This window comes from Ambystoma mexicanum, chromosome 5p, assembly GCF_040938575.1.
Source record: "Ambystoma mexicanum isolate Mex_15411 chromosome 5p, UKY_AmexF1_1, whole genome shotgun sequence".
Classification (NCBI taxonomy): Eukaryota; Metazoa; Chordata; class Amphibia; order Caudata; family Ambystomatidae; genus Ambystoma; species Ambystoma mexicanum.
In genome coordinates this window covers 416,544,481-416,571,896 of record NC_090930.1, presented here as the reverse complement: position 1 = coordinate 416,571,896, position 27,416 = coordinate 416,544,481, and the positions used below count along the sequence as shown (strand labels likewise).

At 44.8% G+C, this 27,416-nt stretch overlaps 1 protein-coding gene across 11 annotated transcripts in view; it reads right to left on the bottom strand.

The window, feature by feature from the left end:
* The window catches only part of MAP7D3 (MAP7 domain containing 3), a 1,453,570-nt gene extending 1,426,669 nt beyond the window's left edge, over window positions 1-26,901 (bottom strand). For 4 of the 11 annotated variants that reach the window (XM_069612805.1, XM_069612807.1, XM_069612812.1 and 1 more), the window contains exon 1: window positions 26,750-26,901. In XM_069612805.1, coding sequence (XP_069468906.1) covers window positions 26,750-26,795 — 46 coding nt within the window. In that variant the 5' untranslated portion in view covers window positions 26,796-26,901. The remainder of the gene's footprint in view (window positions 1-26,749) is intronic. The other 7 variants (XM_069612806.1, XM_069612808.1, XM_069612810.1 and 4 more) reach the window with 5 other exon arrangements.
* Window positions 26,902-27,416: the final 515 nt, after the last annotated feature.

The following is a 27,416-nucleotide window of genomic DNA, read 5'->3' as shown; positions in this document are numbered from 1 at the left end:
GCCCAGCGAGTTTTATAAGGAATTTGCTGCTGAACTGGCCCCAAACCTACTCTATGCTTTGACAGAAGCGCCTGAATGTGGCCTCCTCCCACTTAGCTTAAAGGGAATCAATAATGATACCACTTCTGAAGCCTAACAAGCCACCACAAGAGCGTAGCTTGTACAGACCCTTGTCCATGCTCAACAAGGACAGCAAAATCCGAACCGCCACGCTGGCCAAAATATTGAAAAAAGTGATACACACACTGGTGCATCCTGACCAGACGGGATACGTGCCAGGTAGAAATATGTCCTGGAACTTAAGATGCCTACACCACCCTCTGCATTGTCCACAAGTCCTTCCGGGGTCTGGGGCCTCAATACCTTCAACTCTCTTCCTAAATATCTTCCTTCTCGAGCTCTTCGCTCATCCTCCTCCAACTCCCTCAGGGTCAGTCGTTTCTCCAAGCAACAAGTTGGTGGTAGATCTCGGTCTTTGGCTGGGGCCTCCCTCTGGAACAGCCTCCCTGCACCCTGAAACTCAAGGATAACCATCTACGGTTCCGGAAGCACCTCAAAACCTTCCTCTTTGCTTCTGCTTTCTCTCTCCTCTCCCCTGCTTAACTCCTGGCTAAAACTGCACTGGTCACCTGGCTACCCTCTGATCTCTGGCCCAGGTCCCCTCCCCCGCCAGTTGCACACCTGCATTGCCTACCTGGCAACCCCTGCACTTGGGGACGGTTTTCTGTATCCCTACATCCCCCTACAAGCACTTCACACCCAATGTCTGCACTTACCCTTGCACTTGCACTTGCCACTAGCTGGCCGCAATTTTTACTTATTGCTTTTATTTATTCTATTTATTTTTACTGTCGATCCCATGTACTGCACTGCCCCCTCCCCCTCGCACGTTTACCCTTCCCCTGCACTTGCGCGATCTCAATGCCACCTGGCCTAGTAAGATAGTTGTCTCCGTCTTCCATCTGTTCCCCCTCCCTTGCCTCGTCGCGACTTTAAACACTTGTGTATAGGCGCGTTATCAACGCCATATAATATCACATGTACAGCACCACCTCCTGCGATACTCCATGCGCTATTGCAGCGCTGGACGCCATAAAAGCATTTGATTCCATTAAATGGGATTGGCTATATGCCACTCTACGTAGATTTGGCTTTGGCCCATATTACCTACAATGGGTGAGGCTTATATTAACTGATCCTGTAGCAAGAGTCAAGAATGGTGTCCACTTCTCAGAGCCCTGGATACCGGAGAAGGGCACCAGACAAGGACGCCCATTATCTCCATTGTTGTACATTTTAGCTATGGAGCCAGTGGCTGCATACTTATGATCCGGAATACAGGGATGCAGGCATACCAGTCCAAGGAACACATCACCTGATATCCATGTACGCTGACGACACACTTATATACATCCAAAATCCAGAAGATAACCTAGAAAACATAATTGAAGCCCTTGCACACTTTGCTCGAATCTCCTGCATAACTATCAGTATGGAAAAATCTCATTGCTGTTCCCATTAGCGGGGTTAGCCAAAACGCAACTATATAAACTCCCTGAGCTTGCCTTGCACTGGAGTGCTCCCACGTTTAGATATCTAGGAGTCAACATATATCATGATCCTGTTCAGGAACATAACACACAAAAAGCCCTAGAGGGATTACGGAACTCAATGAAGTTCTGGACCAAACTTCCCCTGTCTATGATGGGTAAGGCCTCACTGTTAAAAATGGTCGCCCTCCCGAGGCTCTTACATTACTTTGTAAATGTCCCATATAACATACCTAGAGCCTTCTTTAAAACTATGCACTCCATATGCAGAGAATTCCTATGGAATAACGGTAGATGCAGGATCGCGTTAGCCCTTTTACAAAGACCCTACGAAAAAGGCGGCATTAGAGTACCTCACTTGGAGCTTTATTACATCGCAGGGCAGCTACAATTCGTGGCAGGTTGGTTAGCGGAGGAACCCACTGCAGACACCACGCTACTCCAACCCGCGGTGTTGCACTTCTTCCTGAAAAAATTGTTATGGAACAAAAAGGTCCCATCCTGATCAACACCCATACTTAATAACACTGGGAATTCAACTGTGGGACAGGGCGCTAACAGCAATTAAACTGAAAGACCCATTCTCAGTGCAGATTCCCTTGGTTTCAATGGTCCCAGCGGCAACACAGGCACATCTAGGAATTGAGGCATATTGGGAACCCAAAGGCATCGCCATGGTGGGGGACTTGCTTACAAACAATTCCTTTATGCCCTTTCAGGGGTTAGCAGATACCACGGGACGCCAACGGGGCCAGTACCTGTTGCACTGCACCATTAAAAACGCGATTGTGAACAGATGGCCAATGTACAGAGAGATAGACGATTCACACTCTAAAATTGACACCCTATATGACATTGCAGAAGGAACACAAACCATCTCCAGGCTGTATGAATTTCTCCTTCCCAGTAGTCCCTCCACAAACGAAAGTGTAAGGGCCAAATGAGAGAAAGACCTGGAGGCTCCGCTGCGGGACAAGCACTGGACAGAGATACTGCGATATCATAAGAAAGTATCTTGAAATGCGAGATTGCAACTGATCCGACTGTTTGTAATGCATAGGGCATATATGACCCCTCTAAGAATAGCTCAATTCCCCGGTGCAGTGCGGTAGTTCTGCCCCAGATGCACAGCCACAGAAGCCAGAATGTTACATATGTTCTGGTCTTGCCCCGTGTTACAGAACTACTGGCAGGAGTTGCCAGATAGATTGTTCGCGCCAGGGCCACCTTTGTTCAAACTGACACCTTCAGCTTGTATACTCGGACGCTTCACGCACCCCCAACATATACACTACGTCTCCAAGATGAAAGACTTAGCGTTTAGATTAGCCAAACGCACAATTGCGTTGACATGGAAGTCTCAGAAAGGCCCCAATATAGAGGACTGGTTGGGCACTGGCTGAAACAGTGGCCTGGCGGCACGCAGCACACCTAAATCAATCAGACACTAACAAGGACATAATGGCATGGAATATATTGACACAGAGGCTGTGCGCGCAAGTGACAGCGGAACACAGACTAGGCATTATTACACAGGCAACAGTGGAAGGATACTGTTGGGGATTAGTATATATAGGTCGTTACATTTACACATTTTTTGGGAAGTCACTGCTTTTTCATTTGATCTATGACTACAGGATGCAAAATGTGCACTCACCACTAGCCATTTGCTAGTGATAAACGATTCTTGGCGAGTAAGAAATGGTGTGCTGCCTCCATCTATAAAATTGCGGAGACAAGTGATTTTGTTTCATGGCCGGCTAGTAGCTTCAACTATTACATCACCACCCCACTAGAAAATACCTGCATGAAAATCCTGCTAGCCAATAACAGAAGTTCTCGTCCCATCTTTGGATTACTTTTTTCTGGTCAAAACACTAAAAACTATACATTCATCTCTACAATCACTGTCACTCAGCGGGATGTCTTAATTTCCCTACATGCTGAGAGTTAAGTCTGCCTGTGTGTTGTCTGTATTCGCGTTTTCTGTCTCTGTGAATTTTCAGACTCTTCCCCTTGATTCAATTTTTATTTCACCCCACAGACCACGGTCTGGCTTCCAACTTGGATGGACAGGGTCACAATTTTCCACTGCATGGACAAGGCTGGTGCTTTAAGACCACTACGGTGGTGATGTGCATAGCATGAAATAAAAGTCACACCGACGAATTATCCAACATATGGACCACTGATATTTATCACTGGTAAGGCAAGAAAAGGTGGGGGGGGCGTAAAAAAGCAGTGGGTTGGAAAAGGGTAGATGCAAGGAGGTTCAACCCCCCTCCAAGAAAAAACACAAAAATATTGCCGAAATAGAAATTGACAATGCTGCTCATTTTTCCAGGCTTTGCAGGAATGGGCAATTTGCATATTTATTTTCAACTTTATTTAATCATCAGTGTAACAAATACACAAAATCACAGTCAGCATGTTTATCTCCAGTAATACAATAGTCACAACACTCGCGAACTCCCAGGGGGAGATTACCCATAAGATTTATTTACAGCAGAGGAAGAAATGTAAAGAATTCACTGGACAAACACCAAATCACTCGCCTGCATCAGTCACAGCATTCAGATTCTGCATATATATTTGAAACCCTTCTCAGATATTTTTAGGACAGGTAGTAGTGGGTATGGCAGAAATATAGGTCTCTTCCATTTCGTTCGAGGACATCAACTCCGTCAACCACACCTGCTGGATTGGAGCCACATGCCATTTCCAATATTTGAGGATACACTTCTTAGCGATTAAGCAATTAAACAACCTGCGGTGCTAGGCATTTTTTTTTTACTTATGTCCCGATATTTAATGTGAGCCAAAGAGGGGGAAAATCGTCATGCTGCCAACTCCTGGGGCCAGAAATGTGATACTAGAGGACATGACCAGAACATGTGCAGCAAATTGTCCAGGGACTCATGACACTTGGGGCATCCATCAGAGGTTCCTGAGGTGTAATGCAGCCGGCTGAGCCCCTTAACTGTATCAATTGGTACCTCCTAGGTAAGACTACAGTACCGTGCCCATACATCATGGGGTTTATTGTGGCCGATATCCACTTCCCACATAGGCTGTATTCAATCTATATGCCCAGCCGCCTGTAGTGTTTTGTGCTATAGTTCAGACACCAGGCCGCCTCCAATTGTGGCCTGGTTGATCGTGTGAAGTATTCTATGGGTTTCTGGTTCAGCGGTGAACAACAGACATTTCCTGCAGAAGGCCGCTCTCATGCCGGTATATTGTAACAGTACAGCTGAGGTACTTCACAATTTAGCAGTGAATTCTAAAATAGTAACAAAGTTGCCATCAAAAATGTAGCTCCCATAGTGAGAATGCAGTCCACGTCCCATTTGAGCTGTACAGCCTTATCATGTAAACGCAGTATATCAAGAAAACACCATAGTGGTGCACTAAAATCCGGCACAAACCCAGTAAGCAGATCGCTTTAAAAAATACTTTACCATGCCATATCAGTATAGTAATAAAGGAGTTGTGGGAGGACTATCATTATAAGGAGTGAAAGGCAGCCGTATAATGATATGGGGAGCCTCAACCAGAAATCTAGTTTGGCACAAAGATCAAGTACGTACGTTGCCAGGTTATCAGAGAACAGGGTATTGACAGATCTGGAATCACAAATCTCCTGCTATGTGATAGTCGTTGGAGCCAATATAAATCCTAGCATATCAGGAGGGTTCGAGTTACTAATCAGTGGAAATAGTTCAGATTTAGACCAATTTATGCGGCATACAGAATATTAAGAGATGGCTTCCATCTCTCCCAAGAGTGGGTGAAGGTTAAAATAGGGGTCACAAACGAACAATCGCACCATCCGCTTATGGAGATATTATATGCGTAGGTCTCAAAATGCACTGGCCACAATCCGCCAGAGGTCCGATACATAAGGGGAAGAGGAGAGAGGACAGTGTAAAAGAAGATGAGAGTACGCCAATCACCCATATCCTAGCAAGGGGAGAGCAGTAGATCAGTTGATACAATACATTTGTTTTTTAAAGATCCCTGTCAAAACGAGTCCAGTACTAGAAATAAAAAGTCCCAGGAAACCGTTTGCTTGAGGATTGATTTGGGAAAGGATACAAAAAAAGAAAAAAGGCACCTCAGATTGAGTGCTGTGGACCTGGAGTGAACAAGGCCAGCTGGGTGTGGATGAATCAAGTGTGGCATCAAGGGCATCCACCAAGGTGCCAGTAGCTTAGCGTAACATTTAGCAGCAGTATTTATCAAAGATAGGGGACGATAGGAGCCCAGGTTATTGCATTGTTTATGGGGTTTTAGTAAAACTCATAATGGCCTCCCATTTCGGGGGGGGTGGACTACGCCACATTCCATTGCTGCGTTCCATGCCTGTAATAGCAGTGGCGCCAAAGTTTTACATTCTTTATAAAAGTTCTGCGACTAAGCCATCTAACCCAGGAGACTTGCCAGATGGGAGATCTGAAATAGCAGTCAATATCTCTTCTAGAGTAAAAGGGGCGTTCAATGCTTCTGCAGCATCCATGGAAAGAGTTAGGAGTGTGCTATAGGATAGGTATTTTTTCCATATCTGCAAGAGAAATTTCTCATCAGGATACAAACTGAGCGCACTATAAGATTTAGCGAAGGCATCGCATATGGAGGACTTATCCATGTGGACCACTCCGTCCAGCGTTTGTAAACCAGTTATCAGCCTCCCAGGATAATTCAATTGTACAGCCCTGCCCGGTCCGTTCGCCTCCTTATATCTCCGTTCCATCATAGGTTTATTAATATAGTAGGTTTCACTTTCAGCTATTTCATGAAATATCACTAGTTCCTCTATAGTTACACCTCTCAATTGCTCTGTGTGGCCCCTATCATACTGGGTTTTGAGAGTGCATATCTGAATTTCCTGTGCTTGCAGCTCCCCCCGGATTAATTTCAACACATCGGCTGATGTGGACAGAGCCAGCCCCCTGAGGAACACCTTAAAATGTTTCCTATAGAACAGCATGTGAGGAAACCAAACCCACATTGGTTACAACAAAGATCTCGATATTCTCATCCAATGTCTGTGAAAATGCTGTGTCGTGTAGCGCCAATGTGGTTAATTTCCAGAGGGCGGATCAGACCAACTTTAAGCAGAAGCACTATCTGGGTATGGTCAGAATACATGTGAGCCAGCATATGACAGCCCTCCAACAGATAAGTAACGAAGAAGAGATTAGCCATTAATCAATTTGGGACATCAGATCATGGACCATAGAATAAAACGAGTATTCCCTGATCTGCGGGTATATTCAACTCCAAGCATCTACTAGTTGGAATTGTTCCATGATTTGCTTATGGTCTTTGCAGCACTCGACAACGGCCTCTGGGAAGCCATGGAATGATCAAGTTCTGTGTCAAGGATAGTGTTTAAATACCCACCTGATATTATCGAGAGATCTGCCGAAGCATCAAGGATGCAGGCCAGCTGCCTATAGAATGCAGGAGCAACCAGGTTAGGACCGTGGGTATTTACAAGATGAATGCCAGAGCTTGCCAATCAATATTCCTTGCATAACAACATATCTGCCCCCTGGAGCAACAATAGATTTAGTATGTTGAAAGGCATAGTATGGTGAATTAACGTTAGCACCCCCCATGCTTGTGACAAAGTATATGGACCTGCCCCATTTGGAACCAAAGCCTTCGTGGATATTGGCTAGTACATGGGTCTCTTGTAGCATAAGTATCTGTGGGGCGTGTTGCTCGATATATGCTACCAACTACCAGGCCTTGACCGGATTGTTATGCCACGCACATTCCAGGAGAAGAGCATCGCTGGGGGTAGCGATGGTGGGAGTGCCATGACATTAAGTAAAAAGGGGCTGCCTCCAGCATAATCTTCCCCATATCTAAAGGTGTTGCGCGCTGATCATGTGACACAAGTGATGTCTTGTGTGCAACAAAAAAAACCCTTCCCCCACACTGTTCACCCCAAATTGACAGTAGGAGCAAACAAACTTGTAACTGGTAGAAAAATCAGTGGGTGCGTTCGGAGCAGCAGGGCAGCACAGCAATAAGCCCCAGCAAGGCCCAACAGCTTAAGGATAAGTCAAGTATAGGTAAGTAATCAAGTAATAGCCTATCAGTACTGCAATGTCCCCATCTGTCGGAGAGGCTGATCAACTCAAATGATACACCACAGCCAGCATCCAGCCCAGCAGCACTGCATCCCATCTCTCAGTTCGGAAGTTCTATCTATTCTACTCAGCCCTCGTCACGAGCGGAGGGGGATCTCTCCCCTCTGCCTGCCATGTCTGGGACGTTCTTTGGTTTCAGGGACCTAAGAGGTATACTGGATTTGATGATGGAGCCGGCTTCCAAAAGGTGACATGAAGAAGTGCGCTCGACCCCCAAATTGGATCTGCAACTTTGAAGGGAATAATACAGTATATGGTATTTGATGATCCCTAAGGAGCTTGACCAGGACAAATGATCTTTGTGCAGATTGCACAGCAGGTGAGAAATGAAAACCGACTGGATTCGTACTCCAACTCACCCCACTGCCTGGACCATTTCAAGATGAGGTCCCTGTAATTAAGGAGTCTTTCGATGATGGTCCGATGTGGGGCCGCTGGCCTGGGTGGTGGCTGTAGGGATCTATCCGCTCTTGATAAGAAACTGGGAGGAGAACCTCAGTTTCTTAGAATGGTGATTAAAAGGCCTTCCACAATGTTTCCATTGCGCTCGAGGGACCGCTCGGGAACCCCAATGATGAGCACATTACTATGCCTAGAGCTGAATCCAAGATCTTCGCATTTCACCTTGACCAAGACCAGTAATTTTCTCAACTTCCCCATGCCAGCTTCCATCTCGGAAACTCTGTCCTCAGTTTCCCCAATTCTGGTCTCAGCAATAATTTACAGCTGCCCTCCTTCTCCAACTTTGTGCGAATGGAACAGATATTTGCCAGTGTTGACCAATGCAAAGGCTAGCTGCATGGCTTCCATTATAGGGTCCTGGCGAGACTGCACTGAGGCACCCCCAACATTTCCCACTCCGTTCGTCGACCGTGCAAGTGGATCAGGAGGGGCTCTGGACGTGGTATTGGGGAAAGTGTTCATTGGAACATGTTTTTTATTAGCCCCCCCTAGTCATGACTGCTGGAGGTGTTGAGCATCAACTAGTGGGTCGGAACCGCCACAAGCGGCCTCTTGCGTTGGATATCGTGGCTGAAGCCCACTCAAGGTGCAGTAACTTACAGAATCCCTGTCAAAATCCTGCCGGGCCTGCCCCCGTCTCGCTTCCAGGCTCACCTAGGTAAAGTATGCGCCAATCAGGTCTGGTCGCAAGCGGGCCGATCGCGTCAACCCTCACTGCAGGGATGCCGGCCGCTGGGCCAGGCAGGAAGGAAGTGAGCGTGTGGCACCAGCCAGGGCACCGGAGCAATCGCAGGCACCGGCCACACAAGGCATGCCGCTTGGGCAGCAAGTGCCCTTCGGGTCTGCTCACCTGAGGTTGGGTTGGCGTCCATGCCTCCTCTGCCAGCCAGCTATACACCAGACTGGACCACAGCTTCAGTATCGCTGGGGTAGCTGGCCTCTGTTCTGGAGCAGCAGGATCCCATCTGCTTTGGCCGCTGGAGGCTTGGATCGACAGGCTGTGCAAGAAGGCCAGCAGCCTTCCTCTTGGTCGGGTCAAGGAAGGAGTGTGGGAATTTAAGCACGTTTATGCTGCACCTACACAGAGGCTCTTAAGAGGATACTGCATCAGGCTCGGAAGCTCGGTGCTTAGGTGGCCATCTCGTCACTGCTCAACAGCACCCCCGGCAATTTGCATTTCTGACACGCAACCAATGACGCAGGTTATAAAAAGGGTTTCCTACAGACTGAATACTGTTCAGTGATGTACAAAAGGGTGTCTATTGAACTGAGCTTTATTCTCATTCATCTTACTCAGATTGATAACCTACAACTCACGAAAGTCATTGTAAGTGATGGCAACATACTGCTTGGGCTACAGCCAGAGGCTGCTGTCCGAGCAGTCGTAGGGCCTTGTCAGCAAACCCTTTGAGAAGCCCAGAAACTGTTTAAGAGGGGCACATGCGTCACAATGCTCAAGGAATCCTCAAAGGGTTTGCTGACAAGGCCCTACGACTGCTCGGACAGCAGCCTCTGGCTGTAGCCCAAGCAGTATGTTGCTAGAGCTTTTATTGTTGGCTGTAAGAGTCCCTTTTAGGCCCCTCAGTGCTGTGAAATGGCCTTGATGTGACAAAGCACTAAACAAGCAATAAGAGTGCCAGAGACCTTGGATAGTGGTACCATGTTGCACACAATGTCCCCAAGCACAGGAACCCTGATCGATGCAACAGTGTGTTGTAATGCAAGTCTAGTCTTGTCCTGTCCTGCTGGCCATGGATGCATGCTGGTAGAATGTTGGTAAGTGTTAGGATGAGTAGCTCAGGAGAATGTTGATTGAGTGTTGCAATCGAGTGTTCCATGTGTGTCAGTTGGGGGCCTGAGCTGGTGATTCGAGGATGGCCGGCAGGGGGTCTGTGTGACTACATGTCCTGTGAAATACTTACAAGTAACTGTACACGTGTATATATGGATTTACTTCGGAGGCTCCACAGCTGGTCTGTGCGCTAACCATTGAGCCCTAACATTACCACGACACAGCACCACTCTCAAACAGCAAATTATCCAAGTAAATGCCAGGCTTGCAACAGTCTAGAATAGGTTCACAGATCCATAGCAACCCATTATACCCTTTTGTTATCCAACTACATTCACCTTTCACAAAGTCTATTCTAGACCAGGCCTACCAGCTTGGCAGCCCTCTATTGAAATTCTGGAATTTGCACCATGTAAAAATGTAAAGGTATTCCTGGGTCAAAAAGCACGATGATTTATCTAAGTGACTGGAGCACATCTCACGCCTGTCACATGGTTAATAACATTTGGCGTTCGGCTATTTATTGCTCTTCTAAACTGCTTCACATAGGCAAACTGTTTGATGCCAAACATGCTTAGAGCATACCATCAATTCTACAATACCGATCTATGGTCCACCTAAACGGAACCACATATACCAAAATGATCACAAAATATTCCTTTACCCATTCTACAGAACCCCGGGTCTCATGCATTTAAAGGAATGGTTCGGTCAAAATGTTTTATTGCCCCTACGGGTCGGCTATGTGTTTTTAAGCCTAAGTCGCTCGATTTTAGAAAAATTTCCTATGGACCTTACCCGAGTTTTCGTCCATTAAACGCACGCGAAAACAGGCACCAGGGAGCTGCCATTTTGTGATAATCCTATCATTTCCCCCATCGCACTGGTTGACCTGCTTTTGCGGCACTAAATCATATCCCCCGCCCCTGAGCCTGTCATCAACAGACGCGTAGCACCCATTTCACAACGCCAAAGCACGTCTCGTGTCAACATTCGCTGCGCTTCAGCTAATGACGTGTCGCCATGGAAATGGCAGGACGCCTCTTTCCTCAATAAGTATAAACAGACCGTTTCACAACGCACAGCAGCAGATTTTCGATTCCATTCCTCTCTCTATGTTACTTTGAGTATTCTGTGACTCGTTTCTGTGCTCTGGTCAGCTACCTTCGTTGCTTGTAGCCCGTGTGAACAGATACCAGTACCACCGCTATCAATTATTTTAGTTTGTGTAACACACAATGGATACAATAATGGCATACATGTACGAGCCAGAGTATACAGAGGAGGAACTACTGGAAAGGGAAACACGCGAAAACAATGGGTCTTCGGATGGCAGTTGGGAGGACGATTCAACAGCTGAAGAGCCTGGACCTAGTCGCATGGACGGTGTTTCCACCTGGTGCACATGCAATCGGTGCAAGCTAATGCCAACCGAGGACGAGAACTGCTGCTGCTGTGAAAACTCAGGATGCGTGGCCTACATTTCGGAAGGCGAGCCACGACCGCAATGCATCACCGAGCTGCCAGACTTCAGGGCAGCCTGCCACACACGGTCCGTGTTGAGGATAATGATGGTGCTTATGCACGAACTTTGCGCAACTGTTCGTCCTCGTAATCCGAGTAACGAGTAAGTATACTCAGCTTGTCATGCCACTCCTATTTCATGGTCTTCTACCATATCCAAAATTACACATACATATCATTGTAACGCATGAAAGTCATTCAATAGTGTGCAGTGTCTAGATAGCATTTGTCCGAGCAGAATGCCATTAGTTACACAAATTGTTTATTAAACTTATCTTGGTCATTTAAAAAACAGTTTGTTTCATTCCTTTTCACAGGTGGTACAGGCTGGTGGCCTATCGTTCCTTTACATGGTGGCTTCACGGGAGGCTTGGACACCGTGTGTGCCGTTCGTGCCATAAGAGAAACGTTCCCGAGTGACAGCGGTCAGTACAGGGGATTTTCTCTCGCTGTGCTGCAACCTGAACTGTACAATGTGTAAAGTTTTGTATTTTTGTGTCATCAAAATAAGCTACAAAATAAAACACCACATATATTTTAACAACGGTTGTTTCGATTTTTTAAATCAATCAAGTGTGTCTCCATTCAAGGATGGACGTCAGACACCTGTGCTCGGAATGGGTGAAGTTCAGGTCGCTCTGAAGCGGGGTGGTCACTATCTAAGCTAACATAATATATTTTCAATAATGCATGCACTAAATAACACTTGTTCAAAGTCTTTCAGTCGGTTATGTCTCTATAAAAGTCACACATATATCAATACTATCAATTAACATTGGATTATACAGGCCTTAGGTAAAGGGCCTTGACCACTATAATACACTGTTTGAAGTGTGGGTCTGTGCTCACAAGAATCTCCGATATGTGGCATTTGTTATTGATAGGCAAACATATACTGCAGTAGGGGTCTAATGTTAGTTGGGGATCTGCTAGGTGGGCATCATGGTGTGGTCAGTGGTCTGGCACATGAAGAGAATACCTTGCAGGGACACAGGGTCCGAATGGCAGTAACTTTCCACTGGCGAGGGTGCGTGGGCAAGGCACGTTTGTGGAGATGAACGAGCCATGTGCTTGGTTCAGGCCGGTTCACATGCAGGACCGTGATCTCAGAGAGTGATGTGTTACATTTATTAGCTGTTGCAAATACCTCTGGAGTTTTCCAGTCAGAGTGGGAACGAGGCTGTGGGCCATGTGCTCTGCGCGCTGTACTATCGCAGTGAGGCCTGGTCACCAAAATGGAGTGGAAAGGGGGTACAAAAATGCCCCGTGTCCTGCTCAGTGTTCCCATCTACGCGAATGACATGCAAAGTTAACATCACATAAGGGCAAGGGATGGGCGCAAACGGCCAATTCCAAACAGCATGTACACTTCAAAAGGTATCCCACGCCCAGGGGCCATCGCTCACATGGCCTCCTCAGACCCTGTGTCTCCAGGCAGGCCTCCCCTGAGGCAGGCCGCCCCCCTGCAATCCACATAAGTATGTCTCCATTCAGCAGTCTTCCTGTGCCTTATCTGCATGCCCCAGGCCCATCCATCCCACCCACTATCAAAGGCGGTTCGCACCCGGGGATGAGCGCTGGCATGGGGGGCTGTCACGGGCGCAAACGGCCAAGGTGCCAAACAGCATGTACACTTCAAAAGGTATCCCACGCCCAGGGGCCATCGCTCACATAGCCTCCTCAGACCCCGTGTCTCCAGGCAGGCCTCCCCTGAGGCAGGCCGCCCACCTGCAATAAACATAATACAACGACATACACACGTTATTCATTCACAAACACACCCCTGTTTCTAATACTTTATAAACCACTTGATAGGTCTCATGATAACATCTTTGTGCTTTGCAAGTCAACTCCTGAACCTTCTACCTGAGAAGCACTGTGATCTATGCTAATCTGCTCGTCGCCGTGCTATCTGTGACCGCTTCGGGCAAACTCGTCAGTGTGCTACCTGTGGCCATCTACCTGTTCTCCTGCAACACACTGCTCGGCCTGCTGAATCCAACTGTTTGTTGGTCAAGGTAAGGCCATGTATCCTAGTCATATTTCGGTCAATTTTACATTTCAATCTATTTGCTATTACAGTACCCAATCGAGCTATAGTCATTGGTCTCATTGCTATTGACTTGAGTTTCAATTGTTATGCTATGAATAGATCTATTTATTTTCATCTGTGTCAATTGTCATCGAATCGCATCCTTCGGGGGTCCAGTCTATAATGTAAGCATGGTTCCTTTTCGTGCAAGACAGAACATCCAAGGGACGAGTCACATGTTCAGAGTTTAGTCACATAATTTAAAACATTTCTATAACTTATGCAAATACTAAGCAGCACATGATGAACTGGTATAGTTCCGGCGACCAAAACAAACCTTGCATTGAGCATGGTATGGTTCATTTACTTTTTTTATGACATTTTTATTCATCAAAGTTTTATAATCTTGATATTTACTTTTCAGAATTTTCAACAACGCCTGCCTGTTCGATTAGCGGTTGCCCTTCGAAGACCCATGCTAAATCTGAAGGCACTACAATGCATGTATTCCCGAAAACTGTTGATCGAATAAGAGAATGAGTCTGACATTGCAGATATCATCTGGATGAGCTGGAAAGTAGAGTCCAACAAGTCTTTGAGGACAAGAAGGGTGATCGATACCGCATTTGAAGCCGGCACTTTCCCTCGAACATGTACACCACATCTTGGGTAACAAAGAAGAATAAACAGCGATCGACACGAAAATTGCTCACAAACGCTATTCCCACTGTATTCGTCCACAATCCGCCACTGGTGAGTCAAGTGTCCGTTTTTAGCTTTAGGCCTTGCGGTAGTGTGTAGGTAGCCGAATGGATTCATTGATATTTCAGGTGTTGTTTCCAATTTGTAATACTTTCGACATTGATATGAGTGTATAGCTTTTTGAATAATGACATTTATCAATATATTATTTTTAGATTTCATAATCCACAAACGAAATCTATATATGGGCACAGGGAACTGTGGTATATTGCGCATTACTCAAGTATTCTGTCTCCTTACATAGCAATTTTAAATATTGGCATTTCGTTATCAAACAATAATTTACCATTACAACTTGACTATCCCTTGAATCTGAAGCAAGAACATTCTTCTTCCGTCACATGCTCGCAGTTATCAACCACTTCTAGCGTGTATCAGGTAATCATACTTGGCTATTCCGCTACAGACTTGCTTTATGCATGTCAAGAAATAGTTTGTATGTATCGTGTGATTATTTTATCAATTGTTTGGTTAGTGATTTCCAATTGATATACACCTTAGTTGTCGTCCCCTGGTGTTTGTTTTCAGTTATAATAAGTGTTATCCATACTAATGCAAGTACTGTCTTTCAGGGAAATGCTGAAGCGTCCACCACATTGACAACAGCCCTAGATGTTCTTCAGCAGCCCGAGGTATGGATACCGACAGCTCAACTGACCGTGATCATCAGGACTGGAACACTTGTGGTTTGATTGTTCTACACCAGGTTTCATTTGTGGTTAGCCGTTGATATGTACCTGTGCGGTCAACCCCAAGCGTGTGTTGTGTTTTCAATATTGTAATCCTTACTAATGCAAATACTATGTTTCAGGCAGTTGTTGAATCGTCAACCCACGCACTTGATGCGGAGCCTGCATTCAAGTAATTCGGTGGAAGTGGGACCATGCGGATACGAATCGGCGCAACAGCTTTCGGAAGTGCGCACCACATTGACAACAGCCCTAGATATTCTTCAGCAGCATGAGGTATGGATACCGACAGCTCCATCGAGCGTGATCATATAACGTGATTCCATTTGCTATACTTTCTTCCCTATTAACGCAAGTACTGTGTTTCAGGGAGATGATGGAGCTTCCACTACATCACAAGATCCCATTTAGATGATGCAGATGTAAAGAAATCAGAGAAATAAGTTGATTAAATCTGATCATTTAAATATTCCTTGATTCGTTTAGACAATGCAACATTTATGGTTATCTCTTTATATGTACCTGTGGCGTCGACCCCAAGTGTGTGTTATGTTTACGATATTGAAAACCATAATAACGCAAGTACTGTGTTTCAGGGAGTTGCTGATCCCTCCTCTTCAATACAATCATTCGTGGCAGTCCATGCAGAGCCAGAGGTATGGATACTGACAGCTCCATCGAACTAGGTCATCAGAGCTCGAATACTTGTTGTTTGATTGTTCCAAACAATGTTTAAATCGTGTTTGGCTATTGAGATGTACATGTGTGTTCGTCCTCACGTGCGTTTTAAACTAACAATATTTTGATACACAGTAATGAAAATACTATGTTTCAGGGAGTCGATGGAGCCTCATTCCGTGCTGTCTATGCAGATACAGAAAATGTAGTCGTTGCAGCGCAAGAGGAAGGGGAGACATGCGGATACATATCGGGGCAACAGCGTGCAGATGTTGAAGGTCGAGTCAAAAAAGTTGCAAAGAAAAGAAACAAAAATAAGGTTAGTTACAAACAGTTCATAACTTTAGAATTTTTTTTTGTGCTGGGGACTATTTATGTTTTTTTCCAGTCAATTGTACTATACTTTATCTTGTGTTTAAACTGAACATCCCTTTTCCAATCTGTCCTCTAGTTACCCGTGGGTCTACGAACTATACATACACAGACAGTGAAGCGAATGAGAGATGTTGCTTGCCAGACCATTTACACTATGGAGGAACTATTAATTCAGACGCGGCATGTTGAGACTTGGGATGCTCATGTCCAATGGCCAGAACATGAAATGAATGTGTCCGGAGAATCCTGCAAAGTTGTATTGGACCATTGCTACAGTACGACCGCACCGCCGCAACATGATACTGGATGTATTGAAGTTAACTCTGAAGTAGTCGAAGATCAATTCACACAATCTACACACGCCAAAAAATTGCCACCAAAAAAGCTGTCGACATTGTTGTGTTCTCCCATCAATGTTGAGGTAGCAGATGTTGAAATGACAGAATGAACCAGCAGCAGCATTCACCGACGCATCAGAACTTGATAGCAGCGATATTTCTTTCAAATGTGGTGATATGTCCTCAACGTCACAGGCCGAAACAACTTTGACGCAGGATGACAGTCTAATGAAAGAGGGCAAATACATAGTCTTCGACAGTTGTTTGATGGATATTAGAAGTATGCTGAAATGTGGGCATTCGGTCAGAGGGAAAGTATGTGGGAAGCCATTGATTCATGTGACTCGTCAAAAACAAGGCAGTAACGTCACAATACATGCCGCATGTAGATTACATCATACGTTCTCATGGTCTACAGAACCGATGCTTGGGAAACTGCCAGCAGGCAATCTACTGTGTGCAGCTGCATCACTTTTTAGTGGCTCCAGTTTTAGAAAGTTAGATTCTTTCTTTCAGTTTGTGGGACTCCATTCCATTTTAAAATGCAGTATACAAATACAAACATGATTATCTGTTTCCGGCCATTAGTGATGCTTGGAAAATTGAACAATTGTCTAGCAAGTACATTTGAAGGCAAACGATTCAGGCTAGCTGGCGATGGACAGTGCGACAGCCCTGGATTTTCTGCCAAGTACTGCACCTACCACTTTCAGGACATGGATAGTAAGAAAATTGCGAGTTCGGTGGTCGTGCAGGTAACACAATGTACATCCTCAGTGGCCATGGAGAAACTAGGATTTATAAAATCAGTGGAATATCTACAATCGAGGGGAATGCACATCGACCTCATAGCCACGAACAGACATTTCAATGGCCAAGACAATGAGAGAGCAGTTCCCACATATTAAACATCAATTTGACGTATGGCATCTTGCTAAATCAATCAATAAGAAAATCTCGGCTGCAGGGAAAAAAAAAAAGGTTTGGAAAGTATTTCAGAGTGGTCCCAGTCTATCAGCAACCATCTTTGGTGGAGCTCCAAAACTTGTGAAGGGTCAGTGGAAATACTACTTGAAAAATGGCGGTCACTGATGCACCACTGTACCAACGTGCACCGCTGGTCAGAAAACCTACATTTCTACCAATGTGAACATGGCCCTTTATCCCCAGTGGAGGCACGGAAGAAGAAGTGGCTGAATCCATCTTCACCGACACACAAAGCCATTGAGAAGATTGTTTTCGATAAAACTCTACCAAGAGATTTGAGGTGACTGACAGAATTCTGTCACACAGGAGGTTTGGAGGTGTTCCACAATATGTGCCTAAAGTACAGGTCAAAGCGCTTGCATTTCAGCATACAGGGCATGAGACATAGCACTCTACTTGCCGTCTTGGCCGATAACGAGAATCTCAGCCGTGAACAATCTAGGACTAAGGGTAATGTAAGGATGCCTCGCTACACTAAGGCCTTTTCAAAAAGAAGTAAGCAATGGGTGATCAAACCAGCCTATGAGGAAATGGAGTTCGACTTTGTCAAAAGCCTTATTGTTGCTGTATTAGAGAAGCACAGATATGGAATTTTGAACGTTTCTGTGCAGAGCACTGATCCATTGCCACCCAACATTGCCACTGTGCCATGTCCACCCAAAGGAGAGCTGGTTGTGAAGTACAAATCCCGGTTTAAATAATTGTAATACGATTGTCTTTTTGTAAATACATTTTATTGTACAGTGTGCATACAAAGTACGCTTACCCTAACCCCTACCTTCACCATCCTGGGTGCCGAACTACCTGGGTGTCATCTTTGAATTCTCTCTCTATTCACCTCATATTGCTGACCTTGTCTATATGTATATGTATATATTTTTGTTGATGTAACCAATTTTCGCAATCTCTTATAAATGCTGGGCACTGTTAACCGAGGGGAGGCTTGCGTATTGCAAATAATAAAACAAACAATAAATCTCACTTTCAACTCAACTCCTCGGGTACTTTATACTTTCCCTGACCTTCCCCAAAAAATTAAAAGTCAATAGTTATGGTTCTTTGGGGCTTCAAAGCTCACAGACAACGAGGACAAAATTGGGGCCTTAGAACGCGCCAAGCAAGCCGTTGCAGATGGGAGAGAAGCCAGTTCGCATTTGCACATTGAGGCGCACTACATAGATGGATTCCAAACTTCAAGTTCTCACAGATGGCTTTACTACGGGATGTTGCAAATAAAGAATGTATGCTCATTTCTAGTGAAGGTCAGCGGCTTTGATTTTCAGCTCGCGCCCTGAAGAGGCCCACAACTCGCATTGGCAGTATAAGGTTCTATTGTTTTTTGACCTTGAGAGACAGGGACCATGCAGAAAGAACTTCATTTGAAGGAGGGGTTGGGGGTGCAATAACGTAAGAGACGATAAGGCAGAACATTCTTAAACTAGACCGAGTTTCATGTTAGTTCAGTATACGAAAAATCATTGTCAAGAGCACAGTGGGATTTACGGACTGCATTACGCAGAGACACAATGGAAATTGCAAATATAATGTAAGTAACTCTTTAGACGCTTTTATACTGGAATGAAGAATTAATGAATGGATGCATTAATGAATGAATGAAGAGCTTTGAAAACGTTTGTGGGATCGTCCTTGTAGCGGGCTCATGGGCATGCAGGTCCGCATTCCACACGCATGTAGACAAAAAGTCGTTTCTCATTGTGTACTAACCTCAATTTATTTTGTTAGTTTTCGCATTGATTTTAAAGCCGAACATACTCAATTGCACTATCCTTGAAAGCAAATAGTTTCAGCTCGGCCGTAGTAAATAAAATGAATAATATTAATAAAGATCGGCTGGCGAGACTAATTATAAATTTTATGTTTTCAAAACAGGTATATACTGCCCTTTTGCCACTGCCACCAGTTTCAGACACCGGCAGACTTTTTTTTAACCGCCAGCTGCAGCTTAATGTAAACAACTGCACAATCCTGATGATTTTATGGGACGATCGGCAAGGGCCCATATGCCCTTATGCGGTACTAGCGGCTAGAAGCAACCTATCAACCTTTACGCTGGCCTAGTGCCTACTTGATGGAACAGCCTTGCGGTTCAACGTGCGACAAAAGTGCTTCTTTGAACGAAAACCAACACCCTGTGTACCATAAAGGAACAGCGCATGACTCACGATAAAATTTTACGGATTTGCGGATAGAGATAAAAGAAAATAAATGACTTTCGGAGTTCATATGGCAATTGCTGAATATTCTATAAACATTTAATGTCAAATAAATGTACTTTACCAAATTTACTGTGTTGCTGTTTGATTTTAAAGTACAGTTTCATATTCCGAATTGTGGCGCGCTGTGTTGTGAGCTGTTCTGTGTTGGTTTCCGGGTTCTGTGTTAAATCGCATAGAAGACGACTGGGCGCGTTTGCCTACGCAGCACAGTAACATCACGGAGAGAGGCGGGGAATATGAATGTTTTGATAATGTCAGGCTCAGGGGCGGGGGATATGATTTAGTGCCGCAAAAGCAGGTCAGCCAGGGCGATGCGGCAAGTGATAGGATTATCATAAAATGGCAGCGCCCTGGTGCCTGTTTTCGCGTGCGTTTAATGGACGAAAACTCGGGTAAGGTCCATAGGAAATTTTTCTAAAATCGAGCAACTTAGGCTAGCCGACCCGTAGGGGCAATAAAAAATTTTGACCGAACCATTCCTTTAATTCATGTTCCCTTATTCATCTTCTCCCTACCCCTCTTCCTCTGCAAACTCGAGTCTGGATACCGCAGGCGGCGACACAAAACACCAACCTCCAGATAAACTGGGCAGTCAGACCACTAAAGGGGCGATTTGGCGCATTATAGAATCCTGTTAGCATAACAAGGGTAGGTGCTCCAGCTGGTCTTGCGTGCAGGGCACCACAACCATCCCTTGCTCCCACCATTGGCTACACTACACTAGTCATATGGTCAACCGAACGACTCTGCTCCAGAGCAAGCATCTCTTAGCCAGTGATGTGAATCTGTTAAACATTCAGGTGAAGTGCCATCTAAGTGTCCAAATGTCATTCTTGTCATTTGTGGCTAGAAGGGGGAAAGGTGGCACAGGTAGTTAGTTTGAAATATCTTTGATATACCCAGGAAAAAAAGCGATTTTAGAGGGGTTTTTATGACAAAGCATTGTCGGTTGTACCTCAAATGAAAAATGTTAAATTTAAATATGAAAAATTCTGTATTGTTCCCCTCTTCAAGTTTTATAGGGCAAAAGCTAGTCCTACATCAATTTATGGAGCCGAAATTCACCAGGGTTTACTGGATGAGGATTTTAAACATCATGAAGGTTTAATATGTAGAGGAGTTTTAAGACTACCAATGTCAATACCAGTAAGTGTAATTAGATTTGAGCTAGGGCTTTTATCACTGGAAGCACATATTTTATGGAAGAATGTGTTACTGTGCCATAAATGTGAAAATAAAAACGGAAAATTGTATTGCATGTTTTAATGAAAATGATTAAAAACTGAAGAACATTAATTGGATTAAAACGATGGAAAAATTGAAATCCTGGCCATTGTGTGGAGACTCCATGTGTGAGAAACCTGGAGCGTGTAAAAAACGGTTATGGCTCACTAACTGGTGTAGAACTTGCCATTCTTTGTGCGACTATAAACGCTACAGTATTTTAATGACTGGCCATAAACAGCTAGGGAAGTGTGTTCAATATCTTACCCGATTCCTCTCATTGAAGTTTTGAAACACTTTATTAAGGTTTGATATCCTTTACTTCATAACGCGCTACAGGTACCCGAAGGCTTGCGGGCGCACACGGAACGAGAGACGAACAATGACAGAGTGCACTATAGCCAAGGTCCTTTCATGTTAGGTGGGTAGTTCCTTTGGGTTACTTCTACTAATTAATGGAATAGGCGAGTTTTCAGTTTCTTTTTAAATACAATTGTAGAATTTTCCTCTCTTATATACAGGGGCAGGATATTACAGGCCATGAGCGCTGCTTTGCTGAAAGCTCCCTTGAAAGCTTTGCAGGTTTTACATCGCTGCGTTCTTAGCAAATGGAAGTTGTTAGATCTCAGAGCCCTCTGGCTCTGTTTCTCCACTATCTCTTCCATCAAGTAATTTGGCATGTGCCCCACATAGCATTTGTGCGTGATTAATAACAATCTAAACTCGATTCTTGCTTTTATTGAAAGCCAATGTAGACTGCGTCTCGCCTTAGACACATGATCTCTCCACTTCAGGGACTTCACTAACCTTACTGCACTGTTCTGGATCACCCGTTATCAATTAATCTTAGATTGTGGTGCACCAATGAGTAGACTACAACAGTAGTCGATCTTTGCTCCTATTATGGTTCGGGCTATTGTCTCTGCATGGTTTTCTGATATTAATGGTCAGAAATTGGCTAGTAGTTTTAGGTAACAGGTAGAGGCAGAGACCAGGCTACTTACTTGGGGTCTCATGGTTAAATTCTGATCCAATGTGATACCCAAGATTTTGATTTTCTCTAGCACCTTGATTTCACAGTCTGCCATGTTAAAGCTATTAAACAGGGATCCCACCTTCGCCAGTTTCCTGCTTGTTCCTATCACCATGAGTTCTGTTTTTCCATTATTTAATGCTAACCCATTCTGTGCCATCCAAATCTGGATGCAGTCGTATACTTTGTTGATCTGGATTTCTTCAGTATCGAGACACCATGTAAGCGGTATAACGCACTGTGCATCATCTGCGTAGTTAGGAAACATGATGCCTTTATATTCCAGCATGTTAAAGAAGGGAACCATGAAGAGGTTATATATTGATGGGGACACAAAGGTTACCGGATCAGCCTCAGATTCCCTGCTGGCCACACTCCCCCTGCCTTTTAGTCAGAAATTAGGCAATCCATTGCGTGGCCTGCTCTGAAAAGGCAGCAATCTCCCTCAGCCTGTTGATCAGTGTAGTACGATCGACTAAATCAAAGGCCGCAGAGAGATCTAGGGCCATTAGTAGAGATATTTGACCTACAGCCATAGATTCCAGAAGTTTGGATTTTAGGTTAAGTAGAGCTGTCTCAGTCCCATGATGTTTTCTGAAACCTGATTGAAATGTGTTTAGAATCTGATGGTTATTCAAATGAGAGGATTATACCAAACTCTATTGAGTATCTTCAGGAGGAACACAGTATTTGTGATTGGTCTATAGTTCATTGCGGTTTGGGGGCATAGATCCGATTTCTGAAGAAGCAGTGTTATCCACGCTTTTTTCAGGTCTGCTGGTTCTTGACTATGTGTGAAAGAGGTATTTATAAATTTTGTTAGTGCTGTTATAAACGTGTCTGTACACCCTTTGATGATAATAGCAGAGCAGGGGTCCCCCTTACAGTTGGTGGTTTTTAGTTGCCTGATGACATTTACCAACTCTGCTTCTGTAATTGGTGTAAAGCTAGATTATTGCTGTATGTTCTTTTTGCTGTTTATTTCCTTATGGTCACTTTCTGTTAACTTTTTAAAAATAATCTCCGCCCCCCCGCCCCCGATGCCTTTTTTAATTCATTCTAGTTTATCTGTCATAGCCTTTTGGATCAATGTACACCATTCCATGTCCATTACTAGTGGTTCTTTATCGGGTCCCTTAAGATTCTGAACTGTTTTTTACTATTGGAAGTGGCCTTTCAAATTCTATCATTAAACATATCTTTCTTAGCCTGTAGAATGGCACTCTAATACGTTCTTGCAGCTTTTTTAGACACTTCTAAACTTAGGGTATCCTGCCTCTTCCTCCAGTCATAGAAATGTTTTCTTTGTATTGTTTTCAGTCAATTCTTGAGTGTGTGCATTGAACCATGCGTTATTTTTGCATACTTCAAGGCAATGTTTTTTCTTTAGTGGCGCTACACCTTGTGCCATTTCCTTGAATGCAGTGAGAAAGGACTTTGCCATCTCGTGTGGATTATCAATCTCCCTGATTTGAGCCAACAAGGTGGTGATCCAGGGATCTAGGTTGTCAGAGGTTAATTTGTTCATGTTTCTAACTAATACTGGCTCCCTGCTGCGATTGCTTTTCTTTATGAAACGCTCATTGCAGATCTGGAAGCATATGCGTGGTCTGACCATGGACATGGTTTAACTTCCGTTGCTAATATATTAACATTGTGGGTCGCCACCCAATCCAATGTGTGCCCCTTCACATGCCCCGGAACTGTCACTATTTGATCAAAACCTAGCAAACTCAAAGCTGTCTCCAGAGTTGTTGCTGTAGTGTCTGAACTATCATCCAGCCAGTAATTGAGATCACCTAATATTATCAGTTTAGTTTTGGGTGGGAGCAATAGTAAGATACGATTACACAGTTAGTTGGGGAAGTCCATTGCTACTGTTGGCGCTCTGTAAATTAATATTATGTTAAGAGTTGCTTCTGTGCCGATGCCAATTTTAACTAACATTAACTCCACATCTGGTATATCTTCTACCTTTGTCTCCCATATTTTTTATTCTGATTTAAAGATAAGAGCAACGCGCAAGATCTAACTCTTTTAAATGGAAGAAACTGAATTGTGATTCCGATAAGCTTAGATTCTGTCTGAACCAAAGTGAAACACTGCAGCATCTATTCCTCAATTGCAAAGCTTTAACAGGCCAGGGACTGACAACATGTTTCGGAAAATATGAGGTGGGGCTCAACACAGGACCTACTTCATGGAATCTGATCATTGCCCTCCCAATCGAGCAAAGCACTCTATCAATTTTTAGACATGATAGAATTGGTAGAGTAAAAATAGAAACATTCGGCTATAAAAATGTAGAGACTATGATTGAATAATCAATGAAATAGAAAGTAATTGAAAAAATGAGAAATGTTATTGGCTGTCATGAAGTTATGCTATTGGGATATTTAATTTGATGTAATCATTTGGAGTTTTTAATGTTTGTGTAAGGTTTTATCTTGTTATCAAACTGAATGCACAATAAAAGAAAATACAAAAATAAATAAATAAATAAAGGAATTACGTTTATTGCCTGATCTCTGCAGCATCACACTCGGTACAAAAGCTTCCAAAGCATAACTGCCAAAAAGGACGTAGTTATGTTATAATCTATATGGCCTACTCACAATGATGTAACAGTACATTACAGTACAAAACAACCAAAGTGCCATAGTCAATGATCTCCAACAATGGAGTAATATGCTTCCTGACACACTGTACCTATCCCCTTGAAAACTGATACAATAAAGGGAGCACTTTAAGCATTGGTGAACATCATATGGCCAAAAAAGCTAACCTTAAACCGACAATGACATTCTATGTGTCAGCTCTAACAAAAGATAAATACAAGATGTCTTTGAGACTACATAGAACTGGACCTACAATTAAGGACCTGAGAATGTATGACTCATACCAATTTCGAACCATGCAATGTCAATAGAAAATATTATTAGTAATAATAAAACGTTAAATGATGAAGTTGGTCACACACACAAACCGTTTTACCCATTACATGCAGTTACTGGCTGACCAGTCCTTTTCAGCAACAATAGGTGTGCTCACCTCTAGTTTATGTACTTGTGTTCATCAATCCCTTGTGTAAGGCACCCATTACAGGATTGCCCATATATTGTTTCTGTCGCGTTTCTGGTCGAAACACCACGTTGCCTCAAAAAATGCAGGCATTAGGGAACTGTGTCTTTGCTGGAGCTTATTATTCAGGAAATATGCAACAGCACACAAACAAATGCAAGCAAGCATTACATTCTAATGTATACCCAAGAGCCGCAGCCAGATTCCTCCCTACAGGTCCCTCTGACAGACACAGCTATATGCTTGCAGCGACATAAGCAGAGTATAATTCTGTCCACCATTAATGGCACACAATGCCACATGGGTCACTTATTCACCTCTCATTTTACACCAAGGTATATCCTGAAGGACCAGCTCTGCTGTACTTGTGCATTGCGTTTTGGTCTTGGAGATCTACCAGCACACATTAGTTATGGCAATAAGAACACAGCACCACGATAAGAGCCCCTCACTCATGTGACACCCAACATGATCCACACAGGACACACTCCAGTAGAACCAGGGGTAGACTGGCCTATAGGGAACTCTGGAGATGTCCCAGTAGGCCTCTACACCCTGGGCCTCTTGTGTGGTAACCTGTTTTATTTCGTATGTTTTACAGGAAAGAGGATGGGCTTGCCGAAAATGCGTAATATGGGGCCACTTGATTTCCAGGGCCTCTTTTGGTTCCCATGCCATCCTTGAGTGGCACACCCTCCCTACCAAGCCCCAAGTTACACCACTCTTTCCAGATAGACCAATATAAGCCACACTAGTGGCAGGTCGCTTAACACAAATACCAATTAGGATAACATGGAAGGACTAAGAAGTAGCAGATTAGATTTACATAACACTCTGAGAGTTGCAGCAGTGCATGGCCATGTCTAGATTTCTTCAGACTTTCAGACTCCTCCGGAGTGGAGCTGGTCCCTCGGAGTTCAGCCCATGATATAGCAACAGCTCTGCTAGAGAAGCTCGCCCAATACCACAACAGGGCGCCCTTAGCATTGGAGACACGCCTGGCAGCAGAGAGCTGACAGCACACACAGGATGCAACAGTTGGAACCAAACAGCTTCAGTCAAACAGCGCTGCGAACTTCAGCCACGGGACGTTACTTCCCTCTCCCTGTATCTCAGCGTGAGTTACAGGAGACCCTGGAGATAAGGGGATCCAAGCGACACCATGGCTACTGGCTGCGGGCCACACAGTCCCACCTGGGGATTAACGGGAACACAACCGCCCCCCGCATGACCTAAATAACAACAGAGCAGCCCGGGCTCAGTGAATAGAAATCACAGCTCAAAGCGATGAAGTATCAGGTCCAGAAGCAATACAGAGCGCGGGGAGAAGGGACCCAGTCGCCTAGGAGGGGATTCTGCCACGGGAGAGGGCAACACGGGGAACCTGAGAATGAACGAGTGGGCACAGGCAGTGAGCGATAAGGCAGGCCCGAGGAGGAAGCTAGGTCCAATTAGAAGAGCCCCCGTCAAACAGCGCATTAATAAGAAGAGCCCCAGAGAAGCACGGGCGGCTGCCCTGTCAGTTGAAAGGAAGGCGAGTAACAACGGGGGAGAAGTTGCCAAGGAATTCCAGTATAGGGAGAGTAGAGCAGACCACGGAAAAGGACTTCGTGAGGGGGATCAAGACCCGCCTCGCCACCCAAACGGGTGCCGGTCACTTTTCCCGGGCTCTGCTGCTTCTTCCTGTCACTCCCTCAGCCGCTGCCTGACAGCCTTCTACGCTTCTCCTCAGTCGACGCACATCACAGCCTCCCCTGAGAGGGGTCACCCAACAAGGGCACCATGCGCTCATGCTGCATGCTCAGAGAGTGTCTCCCTTACCCATCTGTTCACGCAGCCCCTTCAGGGATGTACTTGCGTCCGCCATCTTCGTCAGCCTGGGCCCGGCACTTACCCCGCCTCTGCCGCCGCCAGCGATTCTCTGTGCGGCCACAGTGCGCAGGCGTCACCGGGTGTTGGAAGCGGCGGATGCTGCTGTTGCCAGGTAGAGCCAACTCCGCCTTCCCGGGTCCTGATGGACCGTTAGTTAGTCTGGTCGGGGCCACGGCCACGCAAATCACCAGTCAGGAAACCGATGGTGCGAGTGATTGTCACGGGTTCAGTCACGGGAGATGGGAAGGAGACACAAGGAACTCAACTACAAGTCACTCTGTCCGCGCATCAGTTCTAATACAGTCATTATCATTAGCGAGAGTCAGAACTTCAGCCATAACATGTCACTGAAGGAAGCAATCTCGGAGGTCAACGTACCACTGTGGAAATTTTATTGACGCCCTCTTAACATCAAAATGAGGTTTTAGCCGGACCAAAAGAGAGATGCCAGACACTCACTCATAACTTTCAACAAGTGAACCAGATTTGGATATTCTGATTGTGTATTCTGTCCATCACATTTCACCAAAAGAAATGCATGCACAAAGTCCATATTGTTGGGTTTTGTCCATAGGAAGAGTGGGTAACACTGTAATGTCCTTGGTAGGCTGTAGTT